The 20,979-nt window shown below is 49.3% G+C and overlaps 1 protein-coding gene across 1 annotated transcript; it reads right to left on the reverse strand.

Annotated features, from left to right (window-relative positions):
• Positions 1 to 195: 195 nt before the first annotated feature.
• SETD1A (SET domain containing 1A, histone lysine methyltransferase) lies at positions 196 to 20,979 on the reverse strand. Its single transcript, XM_039884447.1, is given in 20 exon segments — positions 196 to 1,000; positions 1,077 to 1,214; positions 2,930 to 3,049; positions 3,227 to 3,337; positions 3,428 to 3,600; positions 4,029 to 5,066; positions 10,489 to 10,830; positions 12,634 to 12,721; positions 12,879 to 13,036; positions 13,738 to 13,825; positions 13,930 to 14,106; positions 14,609 to 15,195; positions 15,198 to 15,237; positions 15,239 to 15,388; positions 15,543 to 16,392; positions 16,678 to 16,907; positions 17,139 to 17,260; positions 18,350 to 18,620; positions 20,313 to 20,408; positions 20,630 to 20,979. Coding segments are annotated over 20 exon segments (5,103 nt in total). The 5' UTR covers positions 20,780 to 20,979; the 3' UTR covers positions 196 to 826.

Genomic DNA, 20,979 nt, shown 5'->3' on the forward strand with positions numbered 1-20,979 from the left:
CTCAGTGGGGGATTTCTAGACGGCTGTTCCAGCCTATCAGGTGGCCCAGAACAATGGTGGTTGAGTCTGCAGGTCTGGGCTCTTGCCTGAAAGCTTTACCCACCCCAAACTCCAGGTCACACATTTCCCCGTCTCTTTACTTGCCCCACCCTCTATCCTTAAACCCATCCCACCCCAAAGATACTGACCAAACGCTTTTGTACAATAAAGTTTAATCACAATTATAAAAATGTGGCATTGGGTTTGTGCTATTAACATATGTACAATCCAGCCCAACAGGAAAGGCCCGCCCCGCCCCCTCCATCCTGGCCTGGCCCAGTTGGAGCTTCTAGACACCACGGTAGGAGGGTGACCCACAGGGTCTGGCAGGGACAGATGGTGAGGCAGGGTTCCAGGCACGGAGTCCCCAGGACTGGGGGGGGTGCATGGCCCCCCCCCAGGGGGAGAACATGGCCACTGCCTCTAGAGACCCCTAAACTGGGGAGGGGTGCACGCAGGGCACAAAGGGGAAGTCCCCATTAACACAAAGCAAGGGGGCTGTGCAGCCCCCAAGAACAGGATCTGTACAGGCTGGCACCCCAGGTTTCCACAGGAAACAGCTGCTGGCAGCTACAAAACATTTACAGCATCTTCTCCGCAAAGAAAAAAATTAAGGGGTGGGTCGACAGCGGTGACAGGGGAGGCAGAATTTGCCTCAGGGTACTGAGGCTCCCTTGCAGGGCTTGGGGGCATGTGGGCCCTCCTGAGCCCACTAAGGCTGTGGGGGGCTGGGAGCTCAGGGCACCAAGGGGAATAAATAGGGGTGTGGGCGCCAGTCCCGCCCACCTCAGTTGAGGGAGCCACGACAGCTCTCCGTGCCGCACAGACACGGGATCTTGTTGTCTTCTAGCGGGAACTTGTAGTCGTAGGTGATCTCCTCATCCACGCCGATGGGCTGCTTGGAGTAAATCACAATCTTCTTCTGGGACTCGATGGTGATCACCTTGGCGTAGCAGTTGGGCTGCAGAAGGGGAGGGCAGAGTGAGCTGTGGCTGCCCCCTTGAAACCTACCCGCCCTGGCCTGGCCCCTGGCGCACCGTGCAGCAGTGGTTGATGAACCGCGCCAGGTTGCCACACTTGGTAGCATCGATGATAGTGTCGTGGTCCACACGGAAAAGGTAACTGCTGCCAATGCCCTCCTGCACGTAGCGCTTCTCCCGCATGTCAGCCACCATCTGGTAGGGCGGGGAGTGATGGTCAGGGAGCTGCCCGTCAGCTTCCTGCTAGACGAGGCTCGACCCCCTCAGACCCTGTGATGAAGGGTCTGAAGAGTCTCCCAGCGACCACCTAGGGGCCATATTAATCTGTCCTGGACCTGCAGGTCTCCCTCTGGCTCACACTAACCCAAGGCATGGACACCCCTTTGTTTCCAGGAGCCCTCCTTCTTGTGGCCACCCCCTCCCCTAAACCCTAGGCTGCCATTCTAAGTCACTCAGAGGACCTGGGGGAAGTCTGCACTGGTCACTGGGCAGTAGCAGCTACTGGCTGCTCCTGGAGTGTCTGCCTGGCCCATAGTAGAGCCTTCAGTCTGCTATGGGGTGGGGGAGTTCCTGAGATGACAGTGGCTATTTCATGGACTGAACCCTACTCATCTCTTCTCCCAGGACCCTCTCTCCAAAACAGGCACCTAACAGCTGCCACTGGTTGCTTACATTAGGGCCCACATTCCTATATGAGAAGGAATAACTTATTTCCCATAAAACAGGACACTAAGCCCTCTGAGCTCTCCCCTTGGGTGATCGCACTTTCTTTCAGGGCTTCAACTGCCAGCTAAGTACTGGGGAATTCCTCAAACTTCCATCTCCAGGCAAAATCCAACTCAGTGGAGCTGCTGGGTATCATCCTCTAGATGTGCCCTAGGCACTGCAACTTCGCATGCCCTGACTGGAACTTATCTTGATCACACATCAGCTCCTCCTCCTCACTCCCCACTCCACTGGCAGTCCCACCTACTCTTAGCTGCTAAAGGCAGCACCCTGAAAAAAGGCCTCATCTCCAGCCTGTGCCCTCACTCTCCTGAGCCCACTTGTTGCCTGGTCCTGCCAGCTGCCTTGGACTCACAGACTCCTGTTACCTTGGCTGCCACTGTCTAGTCCAAGTACCCTGCCATTAGCTGGGATCTCTGCAACAGACCCCTGGTCTCAGCCTCTAGTTCTCTCTTCACACTGCAGCCAGAGGGAGCTTATAACTTCCAAAGTCCTCTCCTGCTCAATGCCTCACAGCGACTTTTCCTTCTCTCTCACCATCAGTCTCAACTTATTAACGGGGCTCCTAAGCTCTGGGGAGTCTGGCCTCCACCTGCCCCTTTAGGTGTATGTCAGTGCCACTGACCTGAGTTTTTCCAACTAGCCAGTCCCCTCCTTGTCCTCCTGAGACTACCCTGCCTCCAGGCCTTGGCATATGCTGTATCCCACAACTCGGAGCACCTCCCCTCACCTGAGCCTGGAAGTTCCTCATCATCCTTCAGCTCCTGCTGTAAACATCACTGTGCTTGAACCATCCCTGCCTCCCTGAACTTCCTCTATTGAATGCCATCCTTTATTGTAGTTACTTGTTCAATTCCTGTCTTCCCCACTAAACTGTGAGATCCTTAAAGGGAGAGAGATTATTAGCCTTGTTTCTTGCCAGGTCATTAACATCTAGTTTACTACTTTACTAGGACCGCCGCTTGCGTTTTGGAGTGCTCAGGTTGGTGAGTGCATTACTCCTTGTGCAAGGAAGGAAGAGAAGAGTAGGACAGAAAGAAAAGGAAGGAAGAGGAAAAAAGAGACAGGTTTCACTGGCTAAGTCTTGGAGCCAGAAGGATATGTGGGGGCTTTATCCCGAGAGTCAGATCTCATGTTGGCATTCCATGCTGCCATCAGAGTGGGGGCTAAGTACAAGGCCTCACCTGGCGAATGTTCTGACCCACATATTCGATGACCATCTCGTCAGCTGCGATGGGTTCCATGGCAAAAAGACCCCACTCGTGTATCCGGCTCCGGCCGAATCGGAGCTTCTTCTTCCGGAACTAGAGGGCAGAAGGTAAATTGCTGCTAGATGCCTCCCTCAACCTACCTCCTCGCTTTTCCTGCAGACCTCTGGGCAGGAGGGTGTTTTGGCCTCTCACCCCCATTCCTGCCCCAGGGGACTCCATGATACCACCTTCCTACTCAGCTTCTCTTCATCCCAAGTCCCCACTCCTCACCTTGAGCTGGTTTAGCTTTAGCAGATCACTGTCCATGATGGCTGAGGTGCCAATGGCACTCAGCAGCCGTCGCTGCTCAGACCGGCGTTCCGAAAGCACACGGTTAGTCCCCTGTGAGAAGCAGGACAGAGAGAAAGTAAGTGACAGGAAAAATGATGGGAAGAGGATACCAGTGGGACATATGTCAGGGAAGAGCCTCACCTGAGTGTCCACCCCTTCCAACTGCCGGGCTGAGACGGGGCACACATCCAGGTACCTGTCTTTTTCCTTCTTACTGATGGGGTAATAGCCTTCGCTGCGAGCGGAGCCCGTCTGGTGCTCACGGGGCCCATCCTGGGGCCGCCGCTTGCGTTTTGGAGTGCTCAGGTTGGTGAGTGCAGGATGTGTTAAGGAAGAGAATGGGTTCCTCACTGGGCAGATCCCTGTGGCCCTACCCCGCTCTGTCCTTCTTGTCCCAGCCCAAGGAAAGGGTAACTGACTTCAAGGAGGTCCCAATCCTACTTGGTGTGAGGACAGAAAAATGCACAGGAATAAGTCTCACATCACCTTTTCTGCCAGAAAAACTCTGCGAGGCAGAGAAGCAGCAGGAGTCACAGATAAAAGGGCAGCATGGCAGCCTGAGAAATACCCAGGCTGAACATGGCAAAAAGAACTGGACTGGGAGAGAAAGAAGTGCAGACACCAGGAGTGATCTGAGGAGGACACTGCCGAGCTGTGTGACCTCAAGAAGTCCACCCCCACTCCCTGGGCCTGGGGCCTGTCTTTCTATCCTGAGAAGGCCACCCTCTGGGGTTCAGGATATTGGTGTGATGGACCCAGTGGGTGTCGTTTAGCCAGTCGGCCCCACTCGTCTGCTGCAGCAGCCGTTCATACGTGAGTCGTAGGTAGCCCATGTCCTCCAAATCCAGGCCCGAGTTCCAAATGTCATACAGGATGGTCATCTGCTCAAACTCACTGCGGGGCTCAAAGGCAGGGGGTGGTGGGGGTGGCGGGGGTGGCCGCCGACGCCGGGTGTGGGAGCGGAGGCTGCGCCGCCGGACGGCCCCCTCCCCATCACTGCTGCTGCTGCTGCTGCTGCTCTCAGATGACTCAGATTCCTCCTCTTCCTCCTCCTCCTCACCTTCTTCTCGCTGCTGCTGCTGCTTCTGCTTTGGCTCCTCTGCCTCAGCCACCACCACCTCAGGGGCCTCCAGGACCTCATCCACTGGGGAGCTGAAGAGGGCTGCAGGGGCAGGAACTGGTTCCGGGGGTCGAGGGGCCAGCGTGGAGGGTGGGGGCTTAATGGCCAGGGCATAGTTGTGCTCCAACAGGATATGACTGAGCAGGGGGCCCGGGCGGTCTGCCTCATCCGACGTCTCTGTGGCCTCGGAGTCATCGCCAGTAGGCAGTGCACCCAGCCCACGCCGGGCTGGTGTCAGGGCCAGGTCGGCCAGCACTGTCAGGTCCACTTCTGTCCCTGGCTCAGCCTCTTCTTCTTCAGTGGAGCGTCCTCGGCCAACAGCCCGGGTCCGACCTCCTCGGGCCGCCTCCTCGGGCCAGCTCTTGACCAGAGATGCATGGTCCAGGGGCAAATTGCGAATGGTCCGCTCTACGCCCCGGGGGACTTTGCGCGAGATGGGGCCAGGAGATTTGACCTGTGGTGGGATAGCTGGGGAAGGCTCTGGGGCTGGCACCTCCTCCATGGCAGAGAAGGAGACGGTTTTCCGGCGTTTCTTGGGTGGGGGCAGGAGGAGGATAGGAGAGGAGGGGCGCTCGTAGGGGCGGAGGGCAGGGGCTGGAGGCCCAGCTGGTGGCTCTGCGGGAGGCTGGGGCACACTGGGAACTGGCTCTTCAGTGGAAACTGGAGAAGGAAGCACACAAGGAAAGGGAGGTCAGCTTCTCGGCTCAGTATCATCAGACTGAGATTTGGTATGGGCAGGAGACTGGCCAGCCTCACCAGGGAATCTACACCCCAGCTGCCTTTCAACAAGTTCTACACTCATTCTGTCCTCAGTTTCCGACAGACACTCCTCTTCGCTCAGGGAGCACAGTTCCTGCCTCTCACACCTGCAATGTCCTCAGCACTATGGGCTCCTTTGACAGGATGGAGTTTTGTACCTGCTCATTCATACATTCCACATTTAGAGAGAACCAGTTATGCATCAGGTACAGAAAAAGCACACTGAGCAGACACTTCTGAAACCCTCACAGAGCTTACGGTCCAACAGAGACAGTTATACAAAACAAATGTACAGCTCGAACTGTGGAGAGTGGGAGCTCTAAAGAAATAAACATTTGGACTCTAGCCTTTTTACCAAGACTGGTGGTGACAGAACTAGTCAACGACTAGGCACATAGACCAAGACAATTTTTGCCAGCAGCATTTAGGATGTGATGAGCTAGATCTGAATTACAGTATCCATTATTTCAACCACAATCAACATTATCTTTTTAGTGTGGTAAAAAAGATACAATGTTAAGAAGCTGAATTTTGTATTAAAATATTTTATAAAATTTGCCTTCTTCTCCCCTGCTCCCCGCCTCACCCCAAACTGTACTGAAAGTGAAGCTGAGATCTAAAGATGAGGAGTGGGTTGGGGAGGGGATATACTATCTTTGAGAAGGCCATACTGTCTTTCCCCAGCTAACCGCCCCCAGGACAAGGAGTGCATCCTCTCTCTGTTGGGACCTTCCAAGTCTGCTGCTAGGTGGGGGGCTCTGAACACTGGTCATGATACAAATTAGTCCTTTCCCTGAGGAAGACCCAGTCCTGCAGACCTGACCAATCAGACAATCCCTGTGAAGCCAGTCCACACCTCACCCTCTCACCCTAGGTTCTGGCCACCCAAATAGGCATGGCTTTTCAGGCCCCTGGGCCTTTACTTACATGGTTCCCTTTGTTTGAAGTGCCTCTCTCTCCTTACCCATTGGGAAAGCTAACATACAGCTTTTAGACCCAGTTTAATGCCACTTTCTTTGTGAAGGCTTCCCTGACTTCTTCAGAAATTGGTAATTGCTAGTCTTCAGGTTGGCTGCAGCATATTAATGGCTAATATTTTATGCTAAGCACTAATTCAAGTCTTTTACATGTATTAACTACTTATTTAATTCTTACAACGACCCTAGGAGGAAAATACTATTATTAACCCGATGTGACAGATAAGGAAACTGAGGCAGACAGAGGTAAATAACCTGCCCAAGGTCATACAGCTAGCAAATGACAGAACAAGACCTGCACTCTGGGAAGCTTGAGTTGAATCAGTGCTCTTACCTACTGCCCTATACTGCTCTGGACATCTTGCAGTGGAACTCTGTGGTTGCACATCTGGCTCTACCACTCAGAGTTAGAGGGCAGCCAGAACTAGGCCTGGTCCAAGAAGGCAGTGATCAACATGTGTCCACTGCCTTAACAGATGTTCCCCAAACCAGCACCCTGGGCAAGGCCCTCAGCCTGTGTTTCCTCAGGATCTGGATACCATGTGAGATCTACTCTGAAGCTAGCAAGGTCCCAGGGTGTTTGTCCCAGGCTCTCCAGTTTCTGTTGAGTCCTCTCACCAACTCTCCTCAGCATCTTGGGGCAGCCTCCCCATCTGACCCATCCTCCCAACCCAGCTCACTGTGCCCTCTGGAAGCCTGGCTCTTAACAAATTCCCCTCTTGGCTCAGCTTCTTCACACAAATTTCCTTGTCCTAAAGGAAACCTGGCCATCCCTTTCATTTAGGGAGACAATCTGGGGGGTACCCTCCCAAGACACACAAGTAGCAGAAACAACTGTTTCTACAACATGACCTGCCTCGCTCTCTGCCCCCCTCATTAACTGATGGCTACTTGACACAAGTCAGCCCAATAAGAAACTTCCTTGAGAATAAAGATCTAGGACAGTATATCTGTCTGTGGGGGGCAAGCACTCTCTGCTAGAATGGAAAAGCAGAGGAAGCCCATTTGCAGGAGAAAAGAATGAACCGGATCAGAAGACAGAAGAAAACCAAGTCCTAAAGGCATCCAGGTCCCTATCTTTGCCCACCAGACAAGCCCTTTCTCCCAGGCTCCTGCCATTAAGCCACACAGCCCTCTGCCAGTTACAACTTTGGTAACTTGGATTTTCCCATCATTCTCTAAAACCAAGGACCTGCCTTAATGGTTCTCTCCTCTCCCACCTCTGCCATCTATCTTGGGGACTTTGATATCCCACCTGTTTACCCAATTTCACATATCCAGTGACCTTCATTTTCAGTTACCCTCCATCGGTCACACACTTGACCCTGTCACCCTCTAGAATAGCTCCACTTTGGACCCTTACACTCTGATCTCCTACACCCTGACCACAATTCCCCAGGTCCTTTCAGTTCACTCCACTGCACCTTTTCAATTTCCCATCCTTCTACCTCTCTCCATCCCATCACCCTCTTCCTAAATTAACTTCTTTCTTTCTTATGCCCAAACTGCAGGGATCCTTACTTTGTTCTCCTTTCATAGCACGTTCCACACCTTTCTACCACCTCCACCCTGTAGATCCCCAACCTTGAATCTACCCAACCACCTATCTTCTCTCCTCCTTTACCCTAGCTCCCAGCAGGGCTTCTGAGTTGCCAAGAAACTTAGTCAGCTTTCATCCTCACTCCCCACTCTTCTCACTTTCCAAGGCTTCTCCTTCACCTAGCCCCCTCAGGCTCAGAAAATGTCCCATTTTCCTGCCGCAGAGTGAAAAAGGACACCTTCAAGCATGAAAGCCCACATCTCCCCACCTCCCCATTTACAGACAGATTTGCATCAGACCTAGAGTCCATCTCCCACATCTCCCCAGGTATGCGAATCCAGCAAGTATCTATCTCCTAGTTCATCCCTCTTCCTTCACTGTACAATCATGCTCAAGTCTCACCTACTTTGAAAAGCTAACCCTCCATCAACCCTGCATTCTTTTCTTGCTGTTTCTCCAATCCCAGCTGAGTGACCTTGATTATCTCACTAAACATCAAAGTCCTCATCTGTGAAATGGTAGTAAGGATGTTGTGAAGACTGAATGAGAAAATTAAACTGCAATGTACTAGGCCTAGAGCCTGGCACAAAGGCTCTCAATAAATGTTAAACTGTTAACTATAACCTCTAAACTCCTTCTTTCTCTTTCATAACAAGAATAGTCTTCCCTTCCAGAAAACTGGTTACCTCTGTTGCCTGTCCTCAATCCTTAACATCCCTCAACTTGGCTTCAGTCTGATCCATTCTACTGAAATTGATAAGGTTACCAGTGACCTCCTAACAGACAAATCCAACACTTTTCCTATCTTACAACTACTCTTACAGCTGCTGATACAAACCACTCCCTCCTTTTGAGACTCCGAGCTCCCTTCCCGTATTTCTGATCACCTCTTTTCAGCCTCTTCTGGCTCCCCTTTGCCCATCTATCTCATAAAACTGTAAGGCTCTGGCACCCTTCTCTCATTCTGTACATCCTTCTAAGGTACGTAAGTACATTCACATCCATACTTTCAGTACTCTCAAATATCTATCTCATTTCCAGTCTATCATTCTTTAAGAGCTTCGGATCTATCGATCCAACTGCCTTCTGAATGTTTCTACCTGGAGGTTCCAGAGGCATGTCAGATTCAAGCTCAACTAAACACATCAGCTTTCTTCCTACTTCTGGTTCTCCCTGACTTTCCTTTCCTGGTAAGCAGTTTAACTAAGTAGCTCTATCTCCTAAATTTCTCTTGAATCCTCACTCCCACTTCTAATCCCTTGCACCTCAATGAAACGCCCATGCTTTAGTTTATGACCTTCGCTTACGTGCATCCCTTCAAACGTTCTCATGGGTCACTCTACTGCTTTGCTAACTTGCCAAATCCCTCGCCCTCCTGCCAGAATGATCTTTCTAAAATACAAATTTGATACGTCCCACACTTTCTTCCTACCCTAATGAGAATGAAAGAGCACTAGATTGCTGCTCTCTGACCTGTGACTCCATCAGCTCTTCTGCTACTAATGGGTTCAGGAGAGGCTCCTCAGAATTAATGAGAGCCTCAACTCCTCCTCTCAAGAAGTCCGAACTAGAATGGAGTGCACTAGTGAGAGATTTCTTCATGTGGTCACTACCTATCTCAGACCACAGATTCTCAATAATGTTCAAGAGTTCTCTGGAAGGCCATGTGCATCTTTTAAGTGTATCTTGAAAACTGAGTTATTAATTCCACCATAAGAACACCCTACTTCAACTTACCACCACTGCTTGCTTTATTTACTCACGGCAACAGCCTTAATCTTCCTCTATCAACTCTGGTCCTTTTCGAAGTTTTTTCTGCACTACCTCTTTTCAGAACACAAATATAATCATGTCTTTCCACTACCTTTAAGATAAAGAGTAGAGTCCTACCATGGCCTACTCACTTTGCGTGGCTCAGCCCTTGCTTGCCTCTCCAGTTTCAGCCACTCCAGCTTCCCATCCTTTCAATCCTCCAGGTTAGCTTTCTTTTATGTCTTCCAACATGCTATTTCCTCTGCCTTAGGGCCTCTGCACATGCTAATCACACCCTCCTGCCTGCTTTACCTGGATTTCAGGGCCAATGATGCTTCAGCAGAAAACATTTCCCCACAGATGTGCTCAGGTTCTCAGAGCACCTTGTACTTTTCTTTCACGGTGCTTATCGGTTGGTAATCACAGATTCTGAAGTATTTATTACTCAACTGTCTCTCTCTATAGACTGTAAGCTTCATGAGGGCAAGAACAGTGCCTATTGTCCATAGACCATGTATCCTTTGCACCTACTATAAGTACTCAATAAATGTCAACTGCTTGACCAAACAGTTCACTCAGCAGGAAAAATTACGTATACATGATACAAAATAACAACTGAATGTACAAATCTGCAAAGGAAAGTAAAGCTAGAATTAAGGTCTGGGTTAATGTTTTTAATAGTTGTTTTCTATCTATTTGTCCATTTAATCAAAGTATACATTACACATTAAGAAATGGGCTTAAGAAAAATTATAGGAGCAATTTGTTAAATTGGGAATTTTCTCCTTAACTTACTTGGGAAGAGACCATTCTGTTTTACTTTAGTAGCCAACCACCCTGGTGTGGCTCTGTAAACCACTTATGGCAGTGCAGCTGGAGTACATTAGACCATAAATGTCTCCTGGGGAGAAGTGACAGGAGATAGTGACTTTTGTCCAACTTTGCATGTTTTCCAATAAAGTCACATACTTGCATGCAACTAATAAATGCTGACCCCACTGTTCTCACGGACACACACACGCACAGATCAAATCAACAGCTCCACACCACCTACCTGCAGGTATTGCTGGAGACTTCTCCTGTTCGGGGAGTGGTGTGACTGGGGAGCCTGCCACTCTTTCTGGCTTGGACTCCTCCACAGGTGCTGGCAGGGGCACAAGGGCATCTCTAGGGGGTGGTGATGCCGAGGGTATGGTTCCTGGTTGCTCTTCTTCCTCTTCTTCAGAGGAGGATTCAGATGAGGAGGAGGATGGCGATGAGGAGGAAGATGAAGAGGATGACGAAGATGAGGAGCTGGACGAGCTGCCACTCTCGGAGTCCGAGGTGCTATCATTTTCACCATCTGAGTCAGCATACAGAGAACATTTGGAGGACGAATCGCTTTCCTCGTCCTCGCCTGGAAATCCAGAAGGGGTAATCAGGCGAAGTGGGAAGGTCCCTCACTTGGTCAAGCCGTGGGTTCATTCACTGACTCAGTACTATGGATGTGTTAGGCTCTGTGCTAGGTCCTGGAAGTCCTACCCTTAAGGAGTTGGGTAAGCACACGATTTGTTCATAGTGAGATAAATGTCAGTGTAAAGGGCTGGGGAGCATGGTCAGGGAAGGCATCCCCATGAAGGAGATACTGAAGTCAAAAAAGAGAAGTAGGAGTTCATCAGGCAGGCCTGGCGGCTAAGCAGGGATGTGAAAGGTTAAGTGAAGAGCGGCACTGGGAGACTGGCAAGCAATCTGCTGTAACTACCAAAGCTTTTCTCAAAGTGGGTCTTATAGACACTGACTGGATGACTAACTCTGTAAAAGAACTCTAGGGTAAAATAAGCTTAGGAAATGTTACAAGCTCTTTGTGCCTTTAGGAGATAGTACACTGGAAAGAGTCTAAGAAATTAAGAGGTTTTGTAGTCTTTAAGAAACATAATTGGGTAAATTAAAATAGAAAGTAGTGATGGCCATGGAGGGATCTGGAGAATGACAAGATGGAACCAAACAGATAAGCAGGAGCTAGATTATAAGCAGCCTAAAGTGTCAGGCTGAGGCCACTTTCACCTTGTGGAAAACGGGGAGCCACGAAAATACTTTACAGAGGAAGTAACAGGGTCCAGTGTGTATTTTAGGAATGATAATTCCATCAGCAGGCTGGAAAATGGATTGGAACGGAGAAGGATGAAAACAGACAGGAAAATCAGTCAAAATTGCTGCAGCCTGTACATGATTAAGGCAGGAGAGCAAGAACAAAGGAAGTTGACAATTTAAGAAAAATGGAAGTGGTGAAACTGACAGGAGTTGGTGACCAAGTGATGTGTAGGGGTCTGCACACCCTCATTCTCAGCACATGACCTTGCCCTCTGCTTTACTGAAGAGGCTCTAGGATCATCATTCTCACCATTCTGGATTCTGCAGAAATGGCACCTCTCAGAGGCATTCTTTCATCATTAGATATAAAAGTTAATTTTTCTGCAGTTCCCCTACCTTTGTCACTCTCTACCCTTGTTAATCTATTTTATCTTCTTTAAAGCACATATCTATTTCAAATGTTATTTATTTGTCCACTTGTTTGTCAAGTCTCTTCTTCCCTGCCAACTGATCACAAGCTCTGCAAAAGCAGCAATCACATCTGTCTTGGACACGAATGTGTTCCCAGCACCTAAAACTGTGCCTGGCTCAGAAGAGGAACTCAATATATATTCCCAAACAAATGAATGAAAAGAAAGACTAAACCATGTCCCCAAGCCTCAATGTGGAGAAACAAATGGGTGTTCGACTGAGAACAGAAATCATATCTGGTGACGGCAGCTACAGGGAGGGGAAGAGAGAGGCACAGTTCAGTGGCTGAGCCTTACTTAAAGATGTACAGTACTTAAAGATGGGAAGGCACAGTCTGGTAGCATAAAGAAAGGAAAAGCAGGAGAATGCAACCCCTTATCTCGAGGACTTGGGAAAACAGGCTCTGTTGGGTAGTCTTCAGGGGAGAGCCTTGTTTCAGTAGAAGAGGTAAGGAAGGGGTAGCATTCTGGGTATTGATGTTGTTGTTTACAATGGGCCAAGGGTTCCAAAGGATAGGGCTAAGAAGTTGCTTTGGGGGAGGGCAAAGATGGCCAATAAATCCAGCAGGAAGGTTATGTGAGCTCAGGAAAGGGCTAGACAGGTGGCTGAATCCCTTCTTCCCCAAGCCAGAAACCTACTCTATTTTATCTCTACTTACCATCTGATGCCTCTGCCTCCTTCTTTGCAGTATCAATGGCTTCCTCATGCTCTTCGTCTTCCTCATCTTCCTCATCATCATCTTCATCCTTAAGGAAAAGGAACAAATAGAGACTAACAGGAAAAGGATAACTGGTCCTCTAGAAGGCATAGCTACCTGCACTGCAGCCCAAAGGGAAGTTGGCTATGGGGACAGGAACTCAGGAAGCAGGCTTCTGGCAGGGACCAAGTGCCTTGTCTCCTTACCTTTTCTGAGGAGGACTCCTGTGATGCCTCCTCCCCCTCACTGTCCAGAGCAAAGGACTTGCGGTGTTTGCCCTGGGTCTTGCTTCGCTCTTCATCTCGCTTAGGGGGCTTGGTCCCTGGACGTCCTGGCTCTCCAGCCTCCTTCTCTCGCTCAGGGTCTAAGCCAAGGTGAGTGGTAGTTAAAGCAATTTACCAACAGCAGTAACAGTTACTGCTGTTGATCTTCCTGACAGTCCCACAGATGTTTTATAAACAAGAACTTGAAGCTCAGCAGAAAAACATGAAAATCTCAGAGCTAACCAATGTTTTATACAGCTTTAAATATATCACATCCATTTTATTTCTCATCATTTTCTGGGTTGGGTGGAAGGGGCAGATGATTTGTTATACCTGGCCCAAGAAAATACTACTTAGGCAAACGGGTTGCCAGGCAAGCAGATCGGACTCAGTAAGAAGGTTTCCCAGCCATATAAGCTGTCAACCAATAGTTCAGTCTTAGACAAAATGGTAAGAAGGTTACAGGAAAGCTTAAGCATTAAATGGTAAACATGGGTAGATGACCTATTTAACCTCAAAATTCTGTGATTTTAGATGTTAAAGTTATTATTTCTACTTTACAGGAGAAAACTGAAATACAGAAAACTTAAATCAGCTTATCAGCCTAAGAACCATAACTAAAATCTAGGGACTACCCTATCTGAAGCTTCACATAATCAGAACTGCTTTATAACCCTATAGTCAAATCTCCACTTGTCTCCTTGCCTTTAAGACACCTTTACCCCTTCATCCCTGCTTCTTACTTTCCTATCAGAATTAAGCAGCCTCTACCTTTTCTCCTTCCACCTGACCTCTCACTCACCATCTTCATCTTCCTCCACGGGAGTGGAAGGCCGGGGCCTCTTTTCCTCACTGGCTTCTGAAATTTCTGAAGGCTCTTTTCGCTTTACCTGTGGGGTGGAAAGAGATGGAGCCGTTTTAGAACTCGAACACTCATGGTTCCCAACGACTCCTACCCCAAGGACATACTAGGCAAGACCACAGTTCTGAGTACCTTGAAAGAAGGCAGCCGCAGGGCCCCTCGCAGCCCTGACCCAAAGGCGAAGGCCTCGATGCCTGTGGTACCTCCGCTCTTTGCCCAGTCTACAAGGGACAGCAGGCCTGGCTCTTTGAGCTTTGTCTTCTCTTTATCTTCCTCCTTGGCTTGCTGTTTGGCTGCATTCTGGAATGGCTGCAGGCAGTAGGGGGACTGAGCCCCAGAACCTAGGTGCTCCCTCCTACCTGAGAACTACTCCCAGGCCCCAGAATATAGAAATGTATCTACTCACTCCTCCATTTGATGCACATCTATGCCACACTTCCCTTGCACCAGCCCCTGCATTTCCTTAAGTCTGCTTGTTTACAGTCCATCAACCTTAGGAAGCAGCTACTATTCTCCCCACTCTACAAATGGAGACACTGAAGATTAAAGCCCAGAGACATTTAAGGGCCTTGTCCACCACAAACACTGGACTCAGGACAAAGCTTTTCAGACTCTCAGGCTCACGCTTTTCTACTGTTGTGTGTGCCCCCAACTCCCTGGCCCAACTAGTATCCCACCACATGCCCACAGTCTCTCTCCACTTGCCTTGATCATCCCTCTTCTCTTTTGAGCTGTGTAGCCTGGAGGAGCAAGAGATCTATTTCCACCAATGGAGCCCCAGGTTTCCCCACTGCCAGGCACTGGCCCTCACCTTGGCCTTCTCTTCCTTGCTCTCCCACCACTGGTCAAAAGCTCCAAAGGCCACATTTTCCACCATCTTGCGGTTGAGGTCTCGCTGCATAATGCTCTTCATTTCCTGGACTAGGGTGGCCAGCACACGGCCCACAGTGCCTGCTGACGGCAGGGCTTTGCCCTCTGCTAGCTCTGCTTCCTCCCTGGGAGGCAGCCGGGCCTCCTCTCCTGAGACTGAGGAGGAGGGCAGGGGCTCGGCTGCCATGGGCAAAGGCAGGTGGTAGGCCTCCCGGGAGTATGCCCCTCGGCCTTCTTGCCCTTGTGTGTATAGGGCATAGGGTAAGCCATAGGCTGCCTCTTGAGGGGGTGGGAATGGGAGGAAGGCCTCCCCAAAGGCTCCACCAGGGGGACCAGCTGAGGCAGCAGTCAATCCCTTGCCTTGTCGCAACTGGTGGAGCCGAGTTAACATCTGGGTCTGCATCTGGAAGGACATGGGCATTCCTCCCCACTGAGCCCCAAGTCGATCCATGAGCTCCAGGGAGTTCACAAAATCATAGATGTGGGGAGGTGGTGGTGGAGGTGGCGGGTATTCAGGGGAGTGGTCCTGGATGGTGGGAGGAGGTAGGCAGGCTGGTGGGGAGGATAACAACAGAGAGGAGGAAGCCAGGTAGGGAGGGGTGGAGGAGGGTGGAGGAGGAGGGGGTGGAGGCTGTTGAGGGGGTGTTGGGGCTGGAGGAGGTGAGCCACCCCTGTCATCATCGGAGATCTCCATGTCCTCTCCAGAAGAGCATGGAGAAGCCTGTAGGGGTGCAGAGGAAGGTCACAGAAAGCTTCTGCCTGTTCCCTGGGCTTTTCCTCAAATCCCTGTTTTGTCTACTTCCCTTTCCTCTCCCCCTGGGCCCGACCCTGCCTCCCTGATCCCAGGCACCTCTGCTGGCTGACCCCAACCTCACCTGGTTCTGTCCGTTGGCCTTGGGAGACTCCCGAGTAGCCCCTGGTTCCCCACTCCCTGTAGGTGCCACATCCTCGAAATTAGCTGGGGCTGGAGGGGGCGTGCAGGGACCATGACTTGACCCAGAAGGCACCTCGATCCCTGTGTCTCTAGCCCCAGGGCCTGTGGTGCTGTTCTCTTCCTCTTCCTCTGTGTCAGAGGCCAGGAAAGAAAACTTGGAGCGCTGCTCCTTCAGCAACATCTCAATGCGAGAATCCAGGCTGCTGTGTTGAGCGAAGGGCACACTCTCATTGGTGGTCTCTGGGGCTGGGGAGCCAGAACGAGCAGGTGAGGCTGGGCGGGGGGAAGTCCTAGCTTCTTCTCTCTCAGGGCTGGGCCCCCCAGCACTGCCACCTCCACCAGGTTCTGGAGGCTCTGGGGGTGGAGCCTCTGAGGCAGGAGGCCGATAGTCCTGGTCAGTGGGCCTGTTGGGCTCAGGGGGCAAGTAGGAGGTGTAGGAAGGTGGGAAGCGCTCAGCTGTATTTTCAGCAAAAGGCGCCCCAGGGGGGTCCTCCCGAGTTGCCCGGCGGGGTGGGTAGGAAGGATGGCGTTGGTAGCGATTCCAGCTTTCGTAATATGCTGGGTAATTTGAGTCAGAACCACGAAAATGAGAGGATGAGGAAGAAGAGGACGATGAGGACGACGAGGACAACGAGGAGGAAGAAGTGGAGGATGTGGCAGTGGCTGCAGTGGTGACAGAGATGGCTGCAGAGGTGGTCGTGGGAGCCGAAGATGCAGAGAAATGGCGGCGGGAAAAGGAATCTTGGTAGCTGTTCTCTGACCGCCGGGGCTTGAAGGAAGTTGAAGTGGTGCTGGAGAAAAAGTGCGTGAGTTAGCTGGGTTCAGCTCTGTGTCACCAAACCCTAGAATCCCAGTTCTCAGTATCCAAAGCTACTCTACACTGTCCTGCAAAAAAGATCTAAATGGTATTGGGTACTTAGCTGGAGTGAGTTCCCTGAGAATGGGGATTTGTTGGCTGAATCCACAGAGAAACCAGAACAAATTATTCCCGACTTCCTCTTAGAGGGACTCTGGGTTTCTTCTTCCCAGCGACAGCTCTCACAATCTGGGGGTCCCAGAGAGTATTTACTCTATACCTGCTGGAGTAGGCAGAGTCCTGAGAGTAGGGGGTGCTCCCCCGAGATGTGTAGGGGGTTCCCTGGGAGGACTGAGGGGTGAACTGGCCAAAAGAAGATGGGGTGTCTTGTCGGCTGCTGGAGAAGCTTGTGTCCTGGGAGCAGGGGGTGCCATTGCCAGGCGTGCCCACCACAGCAGTGCCTGCTGGGTAGGTAGCAGTGTCGGAGGAGGAGCGGCGGCGGGATTCAGTCTAGAGGGAGAGAATGGAGCACTGAGAAAGGAAAAGAAATCAAGTACCACTTAACAACTCACCTTTCTCCAAATGAAGAATCCCAGTTCCCTGTCTTTTGAAAGCATCTAGGAATCTTTTCTTGGCTCTTCCTATACTTAACAGTGAAGTCCAGAACCTCCCAAAGACTGGTCCTGGCACTCAAGTACCATGCTCACATGGCTAGGGCTATGGCAACCACAAGCTTCTCACCGTCTCGGTGGCTGCACCAGAACCCTGGAACTTCTCACTCAGGGCCTTGCCCCCAGTGGGCACCGTCTGAGGGGTATAGGAGCCATTGACTATCAGTTCATAGTACTTCATTCGTTGTTGTCCTGGAGGAAGAAAGGGAACCAACAGAGTAAGATGGAGAAACAACTCCTTCCTAATTTGGTATTCCCACATCTTCCTCAGGCCTCAATTTGAGTCTTGGGTTTGGGGATTTCAATTCTTCTACTTTCTATCTTTTTAGGGACCTTCTACCTCAACTCCATTTAACGTCTACTACAAATAACATATAGTATGACACTTCGCAGTTTTTTCCATAAGTGTTACTACACTGGATAATCACCGGGAGGGAAAAGCATCAGTACCCCTACTTTATAAGCTTAGAGAAAACTGACCTGCACAAAGTTGGTCAGTGGCAAAACTAGAATCCAAACCCAGGTCATCTGATACTAAATCCTTTCATGCTCTTCATCCTATAAAACTAATGTTACAAAATGGCAACCTGAGGGCTAAATCCAGCCTACAGTTGTATTTTATTTGCCCTACACAATCACTTAAAAAAAAAAAAAAAAAAAAAAAAAACTGGGAGGGTGCAGGGGGAGGGGAATGCAACATTTTAAAACCATGAGATTCCACATGAAAACCTAGATTTCTGCCTTTAAAAAACCCAGATTATTCAGCAATATTAGTTCTCAATCTCACTTGCAAATTGGCTAATGCCAATTGACAGCCACCTCCTTTAGATGGCACTGCTACAATATCCCACAATCTCCACCCCTTCCTATTGCTCCTGACGCAAAAACCGAGAGTGCTTCCTTCACTCACCTATACAGGTCCCTAATTCAAATTTAAAAACCCCAAACTCAAAACCCAGTATCTTTGGGAATTCAGTATCAAAACCTGACCTGAGATGAGGCCATTTACTATAGTTTTTATTCTTCCTATCTAGTGTGATCCTTCACAAATTTTCTTACAAAAATAGTCATATGCTAGACTATAGGGTGCTGCCCAACCCTATCGAAAATACATATATGTACCATAATCCCTTCATAAAATTCTGATTTTATAAACTCATCTCACTCCAAGAGTTACAGATGAGGAATCATGAACCTGATCACTTGCCTGGCCCCAACAGGCATTTGCGTGTACAGTCTCCGCTGAAGCCCAACTTTGACAGCAGGCAAGAGAACCCTCACCTTTGATGTCGAGTTGCGCATGGATGATGTTGCCCATGACAGAGGTAAGGTGGAGGTTTTTGACTGTTTCCTTGGCTCCCCGAGTGCTGGTAAAGAGCACACGGGCCAGGCCCAGGTGCTTGCGAGTACGGGGGTGAAGAAGAATCTCCACCTCTTCCACCTCGCCATACTTTCGGCACATGTCCTTTAGGAAGGTCTCCCGCACGTTGTCATTCAGCCTTGCAAAAGTCACTTCCTTTAGTGGGATCTGTCCGATATAGAACTCATCCAGCTGTGGAGAGCAAGAGAGTTAAGTCACGGATCTTAATACTGACCACTGTTCCTTTGTCCTTGGGGAAATTTTAGAGCAATCCATGAAATCAAGAGAAATAGGACTGGGTAACTGAGAGGTAATGGAATGGGGAATGGGACCCAACAAGAGATATATATCGGTTTTGACCCTTCTCTTTCCTGAATTCTTCTCTCCACCGAATAATGGCAAGAACCAGGTAAAGAAATGTACAAACTGAGAAATAAGTACACATGGAAGGAACTAGCTGTAGAGAAATAATTCACTAACTCAGCTTTTACTACATGATTACCATGGACTAGGCACTAGGAATACAAAAATGGACAAAAACAGACAGGACAGAAAGACATACACGATCGTAACATGACACAGTAAGTGATGCAGGGTGTTTGGGAGCCCAGAGAAGGAAATCCTTGTTCAGAGTAGAGATAGGGAAGAATTCACATACATGGTGTCATTTGTACTGGGCTCTTTGAAAAACAGAAATTCACCAATATGACAAGGACTCATTAGAGCACAAAACTATTAAATAACTTAGCATTTCCTAGAAATTGCAAAGCATATGGTATGATGAAACACAGGTGTGTGATATCAAGGCAAAAGATGAAGCTTGATCAGATCAGTAATCATACATGTCGATGCACAAAATCATGGACATGGCAACAAAAGTAAAATAAGAGAACAGTAAAACCAAAAAGACAAATAACAATAGGTTTGAAAATGAAATAGAGGAAAATGGAAGCAAGGAAACCAAGTGAAATGAATATAACAGTATGCATTAAAGAAATGGAAATGGAAACAGAATTAAGATAAAAAATGTATTTAAGAAAAAGGGTCAGAACTTTGTGACAAATAAAGGGTAGGAGCCTCATAGGATGATTCCTAGGCTCCTAGCTTGTGCAGCAGATGGAAGGGAAAGCAGAATTAAAGGGGTAAAGAATAATTTGTTTTAGATCTCCTGAGTTTGAGATGTCTGTGGGGCTCCGGATGGAGCTGTCCCACTACCAGGCATATAAGTCTGGAGCTCAAGAGACTAATCTTATCTGGAAACAGATTTGGAAGTCATCAACATTTTGGAATAGTCAAAGTCGTGGGTATGAAAGAAGCTGTCCAGGGAAAGTGTACAAAGTGAAAAGAGGGATGAGAGAACCCAGCAAATGACTTAAAAATGAAGAATAAAGAATTACTGAAGGAAACTAAGCACCATCAGTTTTCTAGCCTCAACCCAGGGTCTGACAAGTATCCTGCCTAGCCAGGGAAATGGGAATACTCTGAAGAAACAAGATAGAGAATGAAATGGCCAAATGAGAGGTGAGAAATAGAGGACTCCAGGGATGGAGTCCCTGGCCTTGTCACTCCCTTTGTTGAGAAACTGGGGCATCACACCAGGGCACTGTCAAGCCAGGCACTGTCCAGGAATACATAGTGATAGGTATACCAGCTAAACCTGAATTTATGTTGTCCTTCAAGAAGTCAACACCCCTGCTTGGGATACCTCATCTACACCTTTTTAGAACATAAACATACCTCCTATCCAGAACAACTCAGTCTCACAGCCTCAGAGATTGTTAGATCTGGCTGTGATCCTTTCACTCGGCTACATTAAGATTAGACTGCCAGGACAGATCCTCCACACCCTCCAAGGGCCACCATACCAGACTAGCAGACACATACCTTAAACTTAGGGACTGGGAGGGAAAAGTCTCTGTTTTTGGACCTGACATGGCAACGGGGGTCTTGGAGGTCTTCGACTGGTATATACTTTGAGTCCTAGGAAGGAAAGCAAGAACAGAAAGATAGCTCAAGGTGAAACCACATTATTGAGCTCTAAGAAGCCCATTTGGAGACCCATATACAAAAGAGTTTGGGTTTGGTTGCCTACTTTTTAGAAGGCAGGCTAAGGGTATGGAAGTTCTAGATACTGAACAGAGCTAACAGGAGAATGGGACCTGGAGTTCCCTAGATGGCAAGGAAAGGCTTGGGGCACTCACGTTGACACTGAAGTGGATTCCATCGTAGCGGTACACCTTTTGAGAAGGCCTGCGCAAAGCAGGGTCCAAGGCAGGATCCACGATGAGCTTGTAGTTCCGCCACTGGAAGCTCGGGGCCTTCTGCCCATCTCCCCCACCTTCCTGATCCATCTTTGCTCATTTACACTGTTAGGAGAGAAATCCGCAAGGAGGTTCAGGTCTTAGGCCTGACTCTCTTGTTGCCCCTCACCGACTAGCTCGGACTCCAGGTTCATCATCCCAGTTTCCACACCTCATCGTGACCCGTGGCTCCCCCAAGTACACTCTTTCACCACAACATCTCATTCTCTCCCCACCTCCCAACTCTCCCC

Source organism: Pteropus medius, unplaced genomic scaffold (genome assembly GCF_902729225.1).
Source record: "Pteropus medius unplaced genomic scaffold, Ma_sr-lr_union100, whole genome shotgun sequence".
Classification (NCBI taxonomy): domain Eukaryota; kingdom Metazoa; phylum Chordata; class Mammalia; order Chiroptera; family Pteropodidae; genus Pteropus; species Pteropus medius.